Consider the following 19,469-nt stretch of genomic DNA (forward strand, 5'->3'; position numbering starts at 1 on the left):
ATGATGGAAAAATACAACAAAGGAAAAGGAAACTACCCACAACTGGGTGAAGCAGCGGAAGGACATTTTATGACTGCAGTTATGTCGGTGAAGGTTCTCAGTCATCCAGATCGTAATCTTCTTCAGTAGTGAGCTGTGGGCGACTGGACTCTCATCCAAGAGGTTTCCTTAGTTCTGACTATCTAGTGGGAAGAACCAGGTATTTAACCCTTGAGGCCGATACCGGTCTAGAGAGTCCTTCGGTTGAACAATTCAGATCGTTCACCAAGGAGCCATCGTTGATTCCGCCATCTTGAGTGGAAGTGTACCTCTCTCTCACACACACACACGCATAAACACACTGTTTATAGTTACATTTAGTAGATATTGTTTCAATCTTTGATGCCTTTTTAAGAATAATAATTAAAGTTCATCAAGCAAACTGTTGTACTGTTATGCCATTAAAAGACAGACGGTTCCCTGCATTTATAGTTAATAAAGCCATGAAATCTAATAATGGTTCCAAAGAACTCGCTATTCATCTACATGTACGTAGAAATACATGGATTTTTCACTGCATTTTCCTGCTTTGAGAATTATTTCAGTCATTTCCACTTGTGTGTGGCGCAAAACATGCCAACTGCGAGAAAGACTCTTGACAATAATGCACCCATAAGTGTTTCCTTCACCTTTTTTTTTTTTTTTATTAAACAAAGATTTTTATTAAAAGAAAAAGATAAGATGATAATGAAATAATTAATGAACAAGAGGAGTCCACACAGTAGAGTAGGTCAAGAAGGTCGTAGGTTCGATTCCTGGTTCAACTGAGGGCGTTTGTCTGTGTGGACTTTACATGTTCTCCCTGTGTGTGTTTGGGTTCTTTATGGGTTCTCCAGTTTCCTCCCGCACTCCACAAACATGCAGTGGTTAATTTGACACTGAGTACCAAGCCAATCCCGGCTGACATTAAAAAAGAAAATTGTTCATGGAGGTCTTTTATGGTTAAAGTTGAGCATCATCTGGTCAATTTTGCTAATTGCTGATTTGCCTATCCATGGTAATAGTTCTACATGCACCTGAATCTACATTTTCATAGTTGTAGTTAAGCTCCTCCACCTCAGCATGTTGGTGTCCTTTGAGAAAAAAAGAAAATAAAACACGCATAAAACAAAATCTCAAATAACAATATTTAACAATCAGAAAATCCCTGTGTAAATTGTCCGTAACATTTATTGTCCCCTTTGATATAATAATCTTTCATCTTTTTCCCACAATAACCATTTCTTTACAATTATTTTAAACGTAATTACAGATTTTAAAAAAATAGGGCCCACGTGCAGTACCGTCACAGCCCACTAGGGTGACTTCCCAAGCTGAGCTGCCTCTACACTGCCCCTACTGGTCATATTAGTATTGCATCTTTCAGGTCACTAAGCAAACGCTGTCGATTAGTGATAGCGTTCGTAACATTTAACAGGAATTTTGACTAAAATATGTCAGTGACAACAACGTTTCTTACTAAGAGAGCGCACGATAAAAGCTATTAGCGGCCTCATGCTTTGGTGGCTAAATAAAAATAAGAAACTTAAGTTTTAACTTTTTAAGGCAACTTTAGCAATCAAAACATCTGGTACTGATCAGAAACATTTGCATGGTCTTTTAGAACTTGTTTCAGTAGTTAGCCCTGAGGGAATTAACATGGCATAAGATGAAAAAGGGGTAACATTTCAGGCGACAGTCTACCGGAAATATCACAATCACAAGTCACAATCACATTAGTCTATGTAGGAGCCTAAATTGAAAATACTGTACCAGTCCCAATGTTTCCAGCGCCTCCAACTGTTTCATAGATACAAACGTCACCTACAAATACAGCACAGGGTGTAAATCTTATTCTCACAAATGTAATAACCGGACAAAGAAAAGGGGAGTGTCCTCCAACGAAAGATAAGTATGTGTCGTATGCAGGAATTACGACCCATAAATAACAGCAGGTACCTTGGATGTGTTGACGTTGAGTAGCTTCGTTGAGGTTTCCAATGGCAGTTCGCTTAGTGGTTAAAGCATTGTACTTTCATGTGATTGACACAGATTCAAATCCCACATTAAGGCCCTGGTATACCGTGCGTTGATTGTGCGCCAAGTGTGTGCAGCCAAGGATTTGGAACCGCTTTTGGAGCTCGCTGGTTGTGAGTGGACAGCGAATGCGCAAATGAATTTCGGCCCAACTGGTGGGTAGGTGGATTATAAGCCCCGCTCACCAAGCAGAAAACACATTTGACAATCGTATAAGTAGTCGCCAAGGATAGTCATCCGAGCCTTGACCTGGCGAACAGGTTGACACCCCGACTCCCCTGCCCGACGGACCTCTCAGCTGTGAGCAGCTCGACCCAGACGTGTCCGAGGGAGCTGTAGCATCGTTCTCTTCTTCTTTGGTAGGAATGCGTCCTATTGCCTGCGTCCAGACTTGTATCACCACCCGATGGTGAATTGAGATACTACAGGACCCTGACGCCGCGAGCATACCGGGGTCCACGATATGCGACACGCACTTCAGCGTGTGGTATGCGTGCGGAAGTATACCAGGGCCTTTAGAGTTTTACACACGATACATGCTTTTACAGACATGTCATTGTCTGTAAATTACTGCCTAGCCCTGTGTTTTCTTTAGCGCTAACCCTCATCTCACCAACACTTGTGTGTGGTTACATTGAAAAATACCGCTGCACTATGTGTCGTATTCAGGCCAAAACAACCCATAATTACGTTTCAGTTGGAGGACAGGTTGAAGAAAATGGCTGTGAAAACATTGGAAGCCTGACCGTGAAGAAGAGTCGAGTACACCTGCTGTTGATTTTCCCCTTGATTGACAGTTTGGTCTGTGGCAAATGTCTGACTGTTGAAAATATGCATTCAAAAATAAGTATGTCATATAAAAATCTTATTACAGTATGTATATATCTGCCGCAGTGTTAGGAATTGCTGTGATGATGGAGATGAAACAATGGAGTGCCTTTACCAACTTGTTACCATTTGGGTCTGTGGGGGAAAATATAGAGTAATTATTATATATTACATGGTTTTGTGTAAAGTTGAACTACTGCTCCATGTTAGTCATCTAAAAAATAATGCCCTGTATTACTTTAAAAAGAAAAACATCCCACCTTTAGACTTTCTGTAGCAAAAAAACAGCAGCAGAGGAATTATTACTAAAACTCCACAAACCAATCCAACAATCAGAGGCAAATGACCTGGAGAGCTTTCTGGTTTGGACAAAGCTGTAACAAAATAAAAAATTATTCGTGTGATGATATTGTCACATAAAAAAAGCTTAAATCATACCTACATTTGACTGAAATCCAACTCTGTAGTGAAGTCAGAGTCCGCTGAGAATATTTTCCTTCACATCTGTAAAAGCCTTCATGTGACTCTGACACCGCAGGGATCGTTAGCGTCCATCTCGTGTCATTCTGGACGACTTTGTCGTTTTTATAGAAGACAACATTAGCAACAAAGTTCCCCGTCTTCAGCTTGCAGCGAAGCGTAACAGCTGCTCCTTCAGTCACGGGATGTGTCGGACTCTCAAGTAGAATATCTTTGACTAAACAACCAAAAGGAAGAATGTGAAGTTTTATTCATATCAGGTTTGACAAACATTCTTCAAAGGCTCTAAATTTAAGTTCAAGCCCAAGTCGAGTCACCAAAGGTCATCGAGGAAGAGCTTAAAGTCGCAAGGTTTAACCTTTGCCCATTTGTTTTGTATCAAGTGTTGTTATGTATGTATTGTTTTGTGGTTGTCGCAATATGTGGCCGTCACAAAGGCTATGAAGTTATTGAAGGACACATAAGAACTTACTAATGGAGGCAGCAGTGGATCAGAAACTTGGTGTGGGAGAGGGAGATTTAATGAATTTAATGAATTTAATTTCCCAGCCTCTATCACAGTGAGACAAAGTGGCAAACACGTTCTTAAGCAGATGTAGATTTGATTCGTGAGACTTGTTCTTTTCTTTAATGATTTCATTTTCAGTGAGGGTGATTATCTCTGTCCCTCTCCCGAGCGATCCCTTATAAATGCATTATCTTACACTTAAATAAAAACAATTTTATATCCAGCGAAACAAAAACATACCAATTACTGTCAGTCTGAAAGCTTTACTCCACCGTGTTTGGCCATATGTACTTTCTGCCCTACACATGTAGTCTGATGTTGTAGCATGGACAACTACATGTTCCTTTTTGTCTGGAAGAACAACTTGCTGTTTCATCCACTCATACTCCCACACGATGTTTTCTCCACCCTTCATCTCACACGTGAGCCTGGTCTCCTCTCCGTAGAAAACCTCAGGCCAGTTGTGGTTCAGCTTCACAACAGGTGTGATGGCAACTTGCAATTAAAGCAGCAGAAAAGGTCAAATACACACACGTGTCGACAGCTCAAAACGCAGAGTTTCATTTTTAATGTTTTCATTTAAAATAAAAAAGTGTGCTCATACCAAATGTGTCACTGTGCTCGGTGTAGTAACGTGGAGTTCCTCGTCCTCCTGCGCACCGGTAAAGTCCATCCTGTGAGACACTGATTCTGTCATTCGAGTGGAAAATGGCGCCCCCTGCAGTCAGAGGTTGGGTGTTTGTGCCGCTGTACCAGGAATATTCCCAGCCAGGTGTTGATGGGCTCACAGAGCAGGTCAACATCACAGCGCCCACTGTTGAACTGTTGACTTCCAAAATCAATGCCTTAGGTGTGTACACTGTTCAATTTGGAATAGTTTCACGATCAAAAAAGTGTACAATTCATTGTCCTTTGTTAATTTTTAACATATTTTGTACTTCAATTTCCCCTCTTTTAAGCTTTAAATACACATAGATGAAATAAATGTTTAAATATAGACACTTACCTAAAACTGTTAGATGAACCATATTACTTTCCTCCTGATTACTTGAGAGTTTATTTCGACCAGTGCAAGAGTAGTGTCCTGTTTGTATGTATTGTGTGTATATCTGATATTTCTTATTTGAACTGTACACGATAAAACGTTGACCGTCTCTGTTGAATAAATACCACCAGTCTGTCTCTTGTCCTTCCTTCACGTCACATATGAGGGTGACAGACTCTCCATGGAAAAATACTGACCAGTTTGGTTCAACGGTCAGAACAACTAAAACAAAAGAAGCAAATGTTTTAAAAATTGAAATACAATTAAAAAAACAGTGGAACAAATCCACACGCTAAAGAAACTTTTAGCGTGTTCTTTTATTAGGGTTTGAGCACAAGGAGTGTAGAACCCTGTTGAAACTCAAGGAGTTATTCTTCTTCTTCTCCCAACAACAACTTTATTTGTAGTTTAGAATCTCAAGAAAGAAACAGAATAAATAAAGAATAAGTGCATGTTCAGTCTAAACCTAACATAACATGTACTTAAAGTAAAATAAGATGGGGAAATTTGCTTATCTTTTGGAAAAAGAAAGAAGAAAGAAAGAAAGAATCTCGGCAGGCTTGTTTTGCAATAGAAAAATAATCTCCATTTAAGAAACAAAAAATCCAACTTTTTCTCTTTAAGTGAATTTAATCTAATTTAAGTGAATATTTCTCACATGACAGAATTTCTTTAATTGTGATAAGAACAACTTTGTTAGATTTTGGCCAGTTTTGTCCACTTTCTTGTTGTTTTTCCTTGTTTTAGTGCACATTACAGTCTGAAAGTTAACAAACTAGTTTTCAATATTCTAGCCAAGCAACATTTGCCAGATTAAAACAATAAAATTGAATGGAGCATTTGTCTTATTTTGTCTTAAACCAATTCTCTTCAAGAAGTTCAAAATTTAACATTTTGACATCAAAATTGAGTAAGTAAAGGTTAAACCTCATACTCTTTGACTGAGATTACCAGATTACCACTGCTCATTATTCGCAGAATCAACTATTTTATGAATCCAAAATCTGTATTGGAGCCCACATTGATACAGATAGTGTATCGTCAAAAGTCAAAAGGTTGAGACTTACCTTCAGCTTGTCCACAGTAGAAGAGAAGATTCAGTGCTTCAAGTGAAAAATAGAAAGTCAGACATGATCAAACTGACATAAAAACGATGAAAACTAAAGCGTAAGTGAGCGACTCGGAAAAAGAAAGTGACTCACAGAATAATCCCAGCACCCAGAGCAAAGTCTGTTCCATCCTCACGTCCGACACTGTGTTAATCTCCTGATGGAAATTTCTCCTCAAACTTGAACGTGTTCAAAGAGAAACCAAGAAGCTTTGAGAAACAGAAGTGCAGTATCATTACAATATCTAAAAGCTGGACTTCTTCTTCTTCTTCTGAGTTTATCCGGGCTGTGAGCACTTCCTTCCCTTTTGCACAGAACAAACACGTCTTGAGCAGATTTGACCGCAGTAACGCACAGCCGTGTTAACGTCACTTTTACCACACAAGTTTCCAGTCCAGATGAGTCCGTTTGGATCTCTCGTGAACCTCTAATATTGTTTGATTTGGCTTGTTGTATTAGATTAGGTGGGATTTAATTGGTTGTATGCATTAGTGTGGACTGTGGTGAAACGTGGAGTAGGAGTCACACAAACAGGATGTTCGGGTTTAGGTGTTAAATTTCACATTTAACACCTAAGCCTACAATGACACATTTCCACCGGCTCTACTCGCCTCGCCACAGCACAGTTTGAGTAGCGTTTCCACTAGCCTAGTACCTGGTACCAGGTACTATTTTTAGTACCTGCTCATTCCAAGCGTGCTTAAAAGCAGGTACTATGCGATGATTGGTCAGACTGCCGGCCGCTGAGTCCCGTCACAGGAAGAGACCTCCCACACACAAATCAAGCTGAACAGCGCAATAATATTTACTATTGACTGCATATTAAAGTTTTTTAGAAAAACTACTGTAGTTGTATATGAACACCAGATTTTGTGTGTTAAATTTGAACTGTATAACACATTTGGTTGAGTGTTTGTCTCAATATCCAATATATTTACATATCCAATATATTTCATATGTTTCATTCCATTTATTCAAAGTTTCATTCAATATATTCAGAGGTTCATTCCATATATTCAAGGATTCATGCCATATATTCAAGGATTCATTCCATATATTCAAGGGTTCATTCAATATATTCAAGGGTTCATTCAATATATTCAAAGTTTCATTCCATATATTCAAAGTTTCATTCAATATATTCAGGATTCATAATATATTCAGAGTTTCATTCCATATATTCAAGGGTTCATTCAATATATTCAAAGTTTCATTCAATATATTCAAGGATTCATGCCATATATTCAGAGTTTCATTCCATATATTCAAGGTTTCATTCAATATATTCAAGGTTCCATATATTCAAGGATTCATTCCATATATTCAAGGTTTCATTCCATATATTCAAGTTCATTCATATATATTCAAGGTTTCATTCAATATATTCAAAGTTTCATTCCATATATTCAAGGATTCATGCCATATATTCAAGGATTCATTCCATATATTCAAGGGTTCATTCAATATATTCAAAGTTTCATTTCATATATTCAAAGTTTCATTCAATATATTCAGAGTTTCATTCAATATATTCAGAGTTTCATTCCATTTATTCAAGGATTCATGCCATATATTCAAGGTGTCATTCCATATAGTCAAGGGTTCATTCAATATAGTCAAAGTTTCATTCCATATATTCAAAGTTTCATTCAATATATTCAGAGTTTCATTCAATATATTCAGAGTTTCATTCCATATATTCAAGGTTTCATTCAATATATTCAAAGTTTCATTCCATGCAGTGGTTAATTTGACACTCTGAATATTAGAGTGAACGGCTGTTCGTCTCGGCGTGTACCAAGCCAATCCCAGCTGACATAAATAAATGTTCATGGGGGTCTTTTATGGTCCAAGAAGCTTTTTATGAGCTGGACTTGTGGGTCACATTTTTAAATCAATCTGAGTTGCAGTGTTTCATTTTTAATCTTAAATTACAGCGCCACCATCTGGACAATTTTGCCTCTTTCCTGGGAAGCTAATGTACACATTTATACGGTTACTTAACCGAGCATAATATTTGCTCATTGCTAATTTGCCTATAATTGCGAATACTTGTACCTGCACCTAAATTTAGATTTACATAGTTGCAGTCAAGCTCCTCCCCTCCATCATGATGGCGTCCTGCGAGAAAAAAAAGAACATTTTAAATTTAATTTCCCAAAAACCAAGTCTCAAATAACAATATTAACCAAGCAGAAAATGTGAACATTTAAACTGCATTTCCAGATTACAATATAAATCAATCATAACATTTATGAATCAAGTAGATACGGTCAAAAAAAAAGACTCACTCTACCTCACTGTGTCACAATCACATTAGTCTATGTAGGAGCCTAAATTGAAAATACTGTACCAGTCCCAGTGTTTCCAGCGCCTCCAACTGTTTCATAGATACAAACGTCACCTACAAATACAGCACAGGGTGTAAATGTTATTCTCACAAATGTAAAAACCGGACAAAGAAAAGGGGAGTGTCCTCCAACGAAAGATAAGTATGTGTCGTATGCAGGAATTACGACCCATGAATAACTGCAGGTACCTTGGATGTGTTGACGTCGAGTAGCTTCGTTGAGGTTTCCAATGGCAGTAGTCACAGCTTAGTGGTCACAGCTTAGTGGTTAAATCATTGAACTTTCATGTGATTGACACAGATTCAAATCCCACATTAAGGCCCTGGTATACTGCGCAACCCAGATTATGGAACGACGCGCAAGGAGCTCGTTTGGTGCGAGTGTCGTATTCAGGCCAAAACAACCCATAATTACGTTTCAGTTGGAGGACAAGTTGAAGAAAATGGCTGTGAAAACCTAGGAAGCCTGACCGTGAAGAAGAGTCGAGTACACCTGCTGTTGATTTTCCCCTTGATTGACAGTTTGGTCGGTGGCAAATGTCTGACTGTTGAAAATATGCATTCAAAAATAAGTATGCACTATAAAAATCTTATTACAGTATGTATATATCTGCCGCAGTGTTAGGAATTGCTGTGATGATGGAGATGAAACGATGGAGTGCCTTTACCAACCTGTTACCATTTGGGTCTGTGGGGGAAAATATACAGTAATTATTATATATTACATGGTTTTGTGTAAAGTTGAAGCACTGCTCCATGTCAGTCATCTAAAAATTATGCCCTGTATTACTTTAAAAAGAAAAACATCCCACCTTTAGATGTTCCGTAGCAAAAAAACAGCAGCAGAGGAATTATTACTAAAACTCCACAAACCAATCCAACAATCAGAGGCAAATGACCTGGAGAGCTTTCTGGTTTGGACAAAGCTGTAACAAAATAATCACTGTTATTTGTTTGATGATATTGTCACATAAAAAAAGCTTAAATCATACCTACATTTTACTGAAATCCAACTCTGTGGTGAAGTCTGAGTAAAAAACAGAAGCCACAGAAAATATTTTCTCTCACATCTGTAAAAGCCTTCATGTGACTCTGACATCGCAGGGATCGTCAGCGTCCATCTCGTGTCATTCTGGACGACTTTGTTGTTTTTATAGAAGAAAACATCAGCAACAAAGTTCCCCGTCTTCAGCTTGCAGCGAAGAGTAACAGCTGCTCCTTTGGCCACAGGATGTGGCGGACTCTCAAGTAGAATATCTTTGACTAAAGGACCAAAAGGATGAACGTGAAGTTTTATTCCCAACATCATGTTCGACAAACGTTCTTCAAAGGCTCTAAAGTTATGTTCAAACTCAAGTCGAATAGTTTGAATCCATTTTTATGATATCGCGTTGGTATTATATTGCGTAATATTGTGAGGGAACCCAAAAGTTATTACAAGGAAAGGCAAAAAGTATATCTTTAGCTGTACAACCAAAAGAATGTGAAGTTTTATTCACATAAATTTTGCAGAAAACTGAGTAAAACTGTCGCCTGCGACTTAAATTCAGAATATAAACTGGGTGTACACAGAACTAATCTAAAGAAGGAAACTCACCTGATACACTGATGTTGATAGCGCTGCTGAATTGTCCTGACTTGGACTCACACCAGTACACTGCATCTTTGTGATTTAACTTAGTGATGCATGTTGATCCAGTCAATTCCCCGAACTTGGAGCATCGTTCACTGTTAAAACCGTCTTGACGAAACCTCACCACTGTCCACTGTGCAGAGTTTCCCTCACAGGTCAGTGACACATGGTCTGACCTGAAGTGTTGAACTTTGTCAGGACTCACTCTGAGAGACGGTTGTGACTGAAACTCTGAAAAACAAACATAACTTTTTTTCTAAGAAATTCTGAGATTAAAACTTTTTTTTTTTTTTAAATCAGATGTGGCCCTACTACCACACATATTAACCATAACAGAAACATAAAAAATGATTTTGGTCATTAAATTCATTCCAATGTTGTGAAATGAAATCATTAATGCCAAAAACATGTTGCCTATCCCAGCTTTAAGGGCAGCCTGTGGCCAAGTGGAAAAGCGAACTTGGCTTGTAACCGGAAGATCGCCAGTTCAAGGCCCCACCAGGTCGAAAGGGCTGGGGTACCCCCGAGCAAGGTACCCAACCCCCATTGCTCCCTGGGCGCTACTCACTGTGGCAGCCCACTGCTCCTAATTCTAGGATGGGTCAAAATGCAGAGAATAATTTCCCTCAGGGGATTAATAAAGTATTTAAAAAAAATGTTTAACTAATTGGTCAACCAGACACAACATCATATTGTTGAGGTTGGAATGAAAGAAAAACAAAAACATGAATAACAAGGCAATCAGAGATGGCAGGCTTCACACAACGCTGTCGGCCTCTGTTGGTCAAATTGGCAAGTGCGGAAACACAGACACACAGAGTCACTAAAAACAATACTTCACTCCCACTCTGTGAATGTAAATAGTGAAATCCTTGCTTTTGAAGTCATGATCATTGGAACAAGGAGAAGAGGGAAAGCAAATAAACAAGTACACAAACTGACCTCTGGACCAGACAAACTTTCGAAAACTCCAAGACGTGTACTGCACTGGGTTTCCTCTTCCTGCTCTTCCTGCTCTTCCTGCTCTGCATGCATACCCTGCTGTATATGTGTGGTTATAGACGACGTAGTAATCCTGTGTGGTCCCGTTTGTGCTTCCAGGGAGCAGCTCATATTCGTAGAAGTGTGCTTTATCTATGTCAGGAATAAGCTTGTACCAGTAGAACCTCCAGTCTGCAGACAGATGTTCAGCAGCACAGTGCAGAATAACTGATGCTCCGTGATTTGGCCACATGGACGACACAGAGAGTTTAGGTGAATCTGTTGGAAGATTAAAAAACTGATTTGAAGGTTTTTGTCTATCTCCAAATATAAATGACATAATGCAAATATTAACGGAATAGTTTGGGATTTTTAAGTCTGGTTGTGTACGATATCAAAATGAACTTAAACCCACAAACGATATGAGAAGAATATTTGTTACACAGCTGGAGAATTATGTAGTTTTAAAGGACTAAATTGTGATATCAGTATTGGCAGGTACTCCGGGTTTATATCCCTACTGAAAACATAGCAGAATGAAGCCATTTATCATCACCAAAAATCATTTTTGACAGCCTTTCCTAGATGGATGGACTTAATTTCGTAAACCATTCACTCTCCCACACCAAAGTCCACACAGACAATTAGCATTTTTTGTTGTGGGAACAACAGATTTTAATAATTTAACAAAAGACTTTTGTTAGTTTAGGTCTACAAAATTTTTCAAATTTATCAAGTGAATTAAATCTCATTTAAGGGTTGCGTTTCCACTAGCATAGTAGCTGGTACCAGGTACTTTCTTTAGTTCTTGCTCTGGCGAGGTTCCAAGTATTGGAAAATCAGTATTGGAGCCCATATTGATACAGATAGCGTATCAAAAGATCAATAAATCAGCACAAATAAAAGAAAAGGTTGAGACTTACCTTTAGCTTGTCCACAGTAGAAGAGAAGATTCAGTGCTTTAAGTGAAAAATAGAAAGTCAGACATGATCAAACTGACAAAAAAAAAAAGATTAAAACTAAAGCATAAGTGGGCGACTCGGAGAAAGGAAAACGACTCACAGAATAATCCCAGCACGCAGAGCAAAGTCTGTTCCATCCTCACGTTCAAAAACCGACGCTCTGCTAATCTCCTTTGAGGAACAGAAGTGCAGTGTCATTACAACATCTACAGGCTGGACTTCTTCTTCTGACCTAATCTGGGCTGTGAGCGCTTCCTTCCCTTTTGCACAGAACAAGTCTTGAGCAGATTTGACCGCAGTAATGCACAGGCGTGTTCACTTCACTTTTACCACACAAGTTTCCAGTCCAGATGAGTCCGTTTGGATCACTCATGAACCTCTAATATTGTTTAATTTGGCTTGTTGTATCAGATTAGGTGGCTTTCATTTGGTTGTATGCATTAGTGTGGACTGTGGTGAAACCACATCTCTAAATGGTGAGTAGACGTCACACAAACAGGATGTTCGGGTTTAGGTGTTAAATTTCACATTGAACACCTAAGCCTCAAAATGTCTGTCTGGACTTGTTTGCTCATTTGAACCATAAAAAGGGGCTGCAGATGTCCTGTGAGTAAGTGCTTTGGCCCATTTTTACAGAATATCTGGCAGATATTTACAATTTACTGCAAGTTTTCAGAAAAACCAGTTGTAGTAGTACATGAACACCAGATTTTGCGTGTTAAATTTGAACAGTATAAGACGTTTGGTTGAGTGTTTGTCTCAATATCCAAAAACAAAGTTTTTCACATTTGATCTGGCATTATATAAGTATTATAAGTAAATACAGTCAAAACGTACGTCTTCAATTATATCGCGTCGGCCGCAAATCATAGTGTAACGGGTGATGCACGAACATTCATTAGCTAGAACGCTGAAAGAGAATTAATTTGGTTTTGTCTGTTTATCTAAAGAAAGTTCTGGGCTCTATTAGCGCTTGCATTCGGGCTATCGTTTTCAGGTCACATGGTGCTGCAAATTTGCGCGTCGTTGAAAGCTCCATCTATAATCCATTCATCTTCTACCACTTTTATCCAATTTGCCTAATCCCCAAATCTGCATATTTTTGGACTGTGGGAGGAAACCAGAGAACCTGGAGAAAACCCACGTACACACGGGAAGAACATGAAAACTCACTATGCAGAAAAGCCCTCGTCTTGACTGGGTCGCAAACTCGGGTCTGACCACAACACCAACCACGTGGCCCCTTCCCATACTCTTTATTTATATCCAGCAAACCCTTCGTTTGAGGGCACTCAAACGAAGGGTTTTCACTCCCACGGAGGCTCAGCTTCTCTGGGATTCAGTGGAGAAATGGGCGGGCGCACAGTTTGCGAGGGTATTTTCATTTGTACACATAAAATGTAAAATAAAATAAATTTAGCATTTCAGTTTTACAGTTTTGACTAATTCTTCTCTTTTGCGTATTTGTGCTTTTCTAAAATGACGGAAAAATACAACAAAGAAAAAGGAAAGTACCCACAAATGGGTGAAGCAGCAGAAGGACCTTTTTAGACTACGACTGCAGTCATCCAAGAGGCTTCTTTAGTACCGACTAACTAGTGGGAAGAACCAGGTATTTAACCCCTGAAGCCAATACCGGTCTAGATACAGACAGCAGGTGTAAACGGGTTCTTAGGGTGTCACCTGAGAGGCAGAGTCTTGGATGAAAGAGGTGAAACGTATTCAACTTAACTCAGGCAAGTCCAGTCGCCCACAGCTAACCGCAAAAGATGGCTGCAGTTACTTGTTTCTTATGTTATACCTTTAAACCTTGGACGGTTTCTATAAACCTTTTTATGAAGCACCAGTTGTACACTACAAACATACAGTCGATCCCGTGTTTATCTTTCAAGTTAAATTGACTTTCTATCAACATTTCACGTTTTATGTTAACCGGGCGTCCCTCGTTGTCTGGTCTGGTCACCTGAGGTGATACAAAATATGGTCCTTTTTTAAAACTGCAACAAAAACATGAACAAAATATTGTAAAATTACTATGTCATTTTTCTTTTATTGAGAAATGTTAATGTTGTTGGCATAAGTGCATCTATAGTACTAAAAGAATGCAACGATACACATGGTGGCTTGTTTATATAAAAAGGTGTAAAAGTTTCACTGATAAAATTTGTAAGCGGTTAAACGTATTTGTCTATAGCCCTATATCTACACCTCTGTCTCACAACATTAACATTTGATTTAATAAAACAATCCTGAAAATGCATTCTAGACCAAAAACGAATCCTCATCGGGCCACAATCAGGGATCTAGGCTAATGAGGAGCGTTGGAGGGAAAAAAAAAAAAAAAAGGTCCTACTTTTTGGGGAAAACAACAGTTTGATATTTATCTAGAATTTCTGTTGTTTAGAAAGAGCAAATATAAAATAATTTAAAAAAATATATCTTCTATATATCTATGTACACACACATACACACAATAAAGCAAACTCAAAACTAATGTTCTATAAATGAAAAAACATCTCAAACCAAAGCTCATTAATAATTATAATAATTACAACAAACAACAGCCACACTAGGGATGATTTATTTTGATTTTGCTTTAGTAAATATTGAAGCTTGCAGCAAGCCATGATTGAAATTTGCAATTCATTATTCAGCCCTAAGCCACCCTCTCAAATAGGGAGTAAAACCATCGGTCTCTGTTTCTCACTTCATCTTAAGGTGGTGCCAACACACACACACACACACACACAAACACTTGTTTTTATATCTTAGTAAGGACACATCCTTGACATAAGGCATTTATAGCCCCTTACCACAATCATAACCCAATTCTAAATAACTCTAAAAGAAGGTCTTAAACATGAAAAAGCCCTTTTTAGTTACAAAATGTCCCCACAGGTGTAAATTTTTTTGGTCCTCACAAAAATATAAATACAAACACACACACACACACACACATCAGCTCCTGACCTCAGTGCATGTGATTAATCCTCTGATAAAGTCATCACAAATATCAGTTGAAGGCGTGTGGACGTATTAGCTGCACAGTTTGTTGTAAGTGGCTTCAGACTTCAGTGCTGTGGCTTCAGATTACGGGGCTTTTGCAGTTCACTGTACACTGTGCAAATTTGCACAGGGGGCTGTTTTTCTTCCATGCCGACACACTGTGGCGCTGTTGCACCTCCAGTGCTTTTCACGTTTGTACCTTTATCATCGTCTCCTCCATGAGAAGCCGGCACATTAATTGGCTGCATGGAAAAGCAATAGACAGTATCCACTTTCTGACTCGTCCTGGATCTTGAGTCTTGGATGGGGTTTATGTCATCGATGTTTTCATAAGCGGCGTCAGATGGAGTGGATGAGGAGGTCGAGGTTCTGGGCTCATGTTGTGGCTGTTCCTCAAGCTGAGTAGCAAAAAAAAGACAATGTTAACACCTTAAAAACACACATTTTATTGTAAAGACAGGAGAATAGGACAGGAAAACTTCGGAAATTTCTGAAAACAGACAGACAATTATTGCAGATTTACATGGAATACGGACCCTGCAGAGGACATAATAATCATCAATCATAATTTAAGATATATAATTTCATCAGTATACATATACATATATATATATATATATATATATATATATATATACACACACACACACACACACACACACACACATACATACACATATATCTATACATACATATACAGATATCTATACATACATATACACATCAATAATTAGCTTACCTGGTTCAGTTTAAACTTTGAGCAAAGCTTCTTAACTATATAAGAAACTATAAAAACCAGAACTATGAAGCAAGCACATGCTCCAGAAATTATGAGGAGCGCATTTGTGAGTATGGCCTCTCTTTTTTCGGTGTCATCTTTTCTGAAGCCTGCAAAGACATTAAAAACACAACATTAGCTATAATTAAATGTGTCTTTTCCCATACATGTCAACGGTGGGGGAAGAAAAAAAGAATCACGTAAACAGTAGTGGAGTTTGGTTTTCTAGTTTTCTAAAATAAACCAAAACATTAAACACACACACACACTATCATGCTAACGACTGAAGCTACACACGAAGCACACACACTAACATGCCAACAATTGAATCTACACACACTAACATGCTAATGACTGAAGCTACACACACTAACATGCTAACAATTGAAGCTACACACACTAACATGCTAACAATTGAAGCTACACGTCAAACACATACACACTAACATGCCAACAACTGAAGCTACACACGAATCAAAGCCCAGAATCAAGTGTGTATTTCTTTTCTTTCTTTCTTTGATAGCTTGCTAATATTAGCAAGTATAGCCACTGATGTTCACTTCACACCTACGCTGTGGGAACACCACTTCAACTTGACGCTCGCAGAAGCTACACATCATAAGCGAGGGTTGCTAACCATCACATAAAATAAGGATTAATTCTGTATTTGAAAGATAATTCTGGAAAACCCAGCGTAGAGCAACCAGTCCACCAGCTAAACCAGCACTTTTTTTTAAACAGTCTATGCTGATTTATGCATTGCGGGGCTTCGCCACTGTTCAGTTATTAAGACATCCAGAAAATAAGTAGAACTCCACACGTCGATACTTACACATCGTCGCCATGTTTTCAGAAACATGATTTGTGCTGACGTGGTTGTTGCCACTGCAGACAACGGCCCTGTTGCTCATGGAGACGGTGATGTTGACCTCACTGAACAGCTTCTGTGATGGGTGGCAGCCACCTTTGTCACACATGGACCACAACCAGCGACCCCAGACGGAGCAGTTCACTGTAAAGTTGCAGAATTGTGCGGACATGTTCGATCGCAGCACTGACATGGCGATGACGGGCCTCGGAACAGCGTCTGCAACAGATATTATTCATTGCGGTCATTTTTGAGAGGGTTATTGTGCATAACATTTTTCAAACTTTGCACAGAGGTCAGGTCTGGCCTTGGTGGGAACTTGTTATAGCCCAAGGCGAACAAAAAAAGGAAATTGGAACCACGTCCAAAACAGCCTGGCACCTCCTCCTCATGTCACACACCACTGTGGGAAGGCATCCCATACTTCAACCAACATTTGTCATCAGTCAGCCAATGGGTTTGTGTTGATCACTCTGGCACAAACAGCACATCCAAGCTGATCTCACAAGTGTTCAATTGATCAAGGTCAGATTTCATCCGCTCTCCTTCCAAATTCTGCAGGTAGTCTCTGATAAACTCCGCTCTATGGGGGCGAGGAACATCTTGGAGGATGGAGTTCAGATTTGGGATTGCCTCTAATGATGACGACCCTTGTTTTTCCACTGAAGGAGATGCTGCCGTGTATGGTTCTTCCACATGCTACTAAAGCCCGTGTTTGTTCAGTGAATAAACAGTTACATTGTTAAACTTCAATTATCTTATCCAATAAACGACACCAAACAAAAGTCATGAGTAGAATAATAAAAAATGTACGGAGGTACTTTAAAAAAATCTCTGCATTGGCAGAGAAGTTTTTCATGGGCACAACACTCATACTCAACTCTGCTGCTCACACAGAAATGCCTTTTTCTTACAAATGGGAAATAAACACTGTGAGATTTATTGCCAAGAAGTACTGTTAAAACAAAGAAATAATCCACCAAACAAAGTGTCTGAAAAAATTCCATCATTGATGTAAATGTAAGGACATTTGGGCAGCACTCATTTAACACAAACACTGATAAAAATCAAGTATTAAAAGTGCAAATACAGCAGGCAAAAAACATGTGGTCTCAGTCAACTATGCAATAACATTCAACAACTTCATTATGTCTCTGTTTCAAGCATCAGTAGCAACAAAAGTACTTACAAGGAACAAACACAAGGCTGGGAGTGAGATGAAGTGACACTGACAAGGGACTCAATCAGGAACAGGTGTGGGTAATCAGAGAACACGACAAGGGCAGGATGTAAGACAAGATACAAAGTAAAAGAGGAAGTAGGGGACTAATGAAACTTCAAAGTAAGACAAGCCAGGAAATATATACATCAAGACTAAATTGAAAGACAGAAAATGGAAGTACTCAAGTTTAAAGAGTCCAAAATGAGGGAGGAAAAAATAGCGCAAAGGGAGTAGTTGCTACCCAAGTGCAGCCACTTCCTGCTGAAACAGTTTACAGTTGAATATTGTTATGTTTAGAGTGAAATTTTTCCTAGTGCCGGTCCGAAACCTGGAGAAATCAGGAACGTTGTGTCAGATATATCAATATACTGTAAGTGGTGCGCACCATGGCCAAGAGGAAAGGAAGTAGGCTCATAAGTGGAAGGTTGCTGGTTGGAAGGGTTAAGTGCTCTCCCCCATTGCTCCCTGGGTGCAAAAATAACTTATTCAGGAATTGTCAAATCAAAAATGCAAATGATCCACTTTGGCGACCCCTGAAAGTTTGAGAGAAAGGTCTTAGCATTAAGACATGGAAGATTCAAACACAATCTGAAGAGAAACCTACCTTGAACATTGACTCTGTAGTTCTCCTCTGTTTCTTTAAAAGTCATGTCTTGGATTTTGATTGCATAGGTGCCGGTGTCTGCCTTTGTCAGGTTTTTTATGCACAGGGTCTTGTTTCCATGATGGTAATCCACTTTTTCTTGATATTGGGGGTTGAATTTTAAATCGGAGACGATAACGTAACTACCGAACATCCACCTACTACTCATATATGGTGGTGGTTTTGTAACGTGGAGACACAGTGAGCTGTTTGTGGCTTGGTAATATGTCCTTGCTGGGTCAACTGCCATGATTCCTGATTTGAAAAAAAAAAAAAAAATCCCAATAAATATCGTAAAAGGCAACATTAAACATGACAAAAGATATTTAACATACACAAAGGTGAGATACTGCTTTGTAGTAGCATTGCTGTAGAGTATAAAGATATCAAAAAGCAAATAATATACATTTTATTCGTCTTACCTGCAAGAATCCAACAGCTGAGAAGAAGAAACATTTTCACCTCTTTATGTGCTGGTGCTGGCGACCACAATTTCATAAAGCAGCAGGTGTCAAATGTGACATACAGCAGGAAGTAGTCGAGGCCTGCACAGCACAACTGAAAATAATGTGGTTGGAAACAAGAAATGGAGAACCGGTGAGACAAAAATAAGACATCATTTGTTTAAAATGTCTTCCCACACAGCTACTTTGAAGCTTCATTGGAGACACAACCAGGATTCCCATATAACTACTTGAAAATGTACTTTTATTTTTGGTCATTTTCATCAGAAAAACAAAAAAATATATAGGTTACAGTGCTGGCAGTGGAAACTAAAGCCGAGTAGTACTTAGAAAATAAGATAAACAGGCTCAATTTGTTAAAAAACATCACAGTGGACATGGTAGCGTTTCGCTGCTGCTTCCATCTATCATGAACTGAAGATTAACTTAGATTAAACGCCTTCAAACATAAATAACTAAGCACAGAAGATGACTGAGAACCTGAGACCTCCATCCATTTGTGTAGCGATATTTGCTTCTTGCACTAAGTCGATGAAC

At 38.8% G+C, this 19,469-nt stretch overlaps 3 protein-coding genes across 25 annotated transcripts in view; all 3 read right to left on the bottom strand.

The window, feature by feature from the left end:
• LOC122766468 (calcium/calmodulin-dependent protein kinase type II delta chain) overlaps positions 1 to 19,469 on the bottom strand; it is a 557,529-nt gene that overhangs the window by 50,424 nt on the left and 487,636 nt on the right. The window lies entirely within an intron of this gene.
• On the bottom strand, positions 691 to 6,307 carry LOC122766474 (Fc receptor-like protein 4). Of its 4 annotated transcripts, XR_006360068.1 has the most exons (10): positions 6,119 to 6,306; positions 5,984 to 6,019; positions 4,878 to 5,138; positions 4,476 to 4,730; positions 4,112 to 4,366; positions 3,326 to 3,580; positions 3,144 to 3,257; positions 2,802 to 3,018; positions 1,792 to 1,842; positions 692 to 1,112 (listed from the first exon to the last, which is right to left on the bottom strand). XR_006360068.1 is itself a non-coding variant. In XM_044021377.1 (8 exons), the coding sequence occupies exons 1-8, from the start codon at positions 6,153 to 6,155 to the stop codon at positions 2,924 to 2,926; spliced, it is 1,308 nt and encodes a 435-aa protein (XP_043877312.1). In that variant the 5' UTR covers positions 6,156 to 6,306; the 3' UTR covers positions 2,445 to 2,923. The 4 variants fall into 4 exon arrangements, 1 of the variants encoding a protein (XP_043877312.1); XR_006360069.1 differs by having other exon boundaries at positions 691 to 1,842; positions 4,476 to 4,700; positions 6,119 to 6,307; XR_006360067.1 differs by having other exon boundaries at positions 691 to 1,842.
• LOC122766476 (low affinity immunoglobulin gamma Fc region receptor II-like) lies at positions 7,707 to 12,490 on the bottom strand. Of its 2 annotated transcripts, none has more exons than XR_006360070.1 (10): positions 12,052 to 12,490; positions 11,913 to 11,948; positions 10,951 to 11,268; positions 9,973 to 10,239; positions 9,372 to 9,638; positions 9,188 to 9,301; positions 9,048 to 9,063; positions 8,565 to 8,920; positions 8,379 to 8,429; positions 7,707 to 8,146 (listed from the first exon to the last, which is right to left on the bottom strand). XR_006360070.1 is itself a non-coding variant. In XM_044021379.1 (10 exons), exons 1-10 carry the CDS (start codon positions 12,086 to 12,088, stop codon positions 8,022 to 8,024), a joined length of 1,305 nt encoding a protein of 434 aa, XP_043877314.1. In that variant the 5' UTR covers positions 12,089 to 12,489; the 3' UTR covers positions 7,707 to 8,021. The 2 variants fall into 2 exon arrangements, 1 of the variants encoding a protein (XP_043877314.1); XM_044021379.1 differs by having other exon boundaries at positions 8,847 to 8,920; positions 12,052 to 12,489.

The sequence above is a fragment of the Solea senegalensis genome, linkage group LG3 (genome assembly GCF_019176455.1).
Source record: "Solea senegalensis isolate Sse05_10M linkage group LG3, IFAPA_SoseM_1, whole genome shotgun sequence".
NCBI lineage: Eukaryota > Metazoa > Chordata > Actinopteri > Pleuronectiformes > Soleidae > Solea > Solea senegalensis.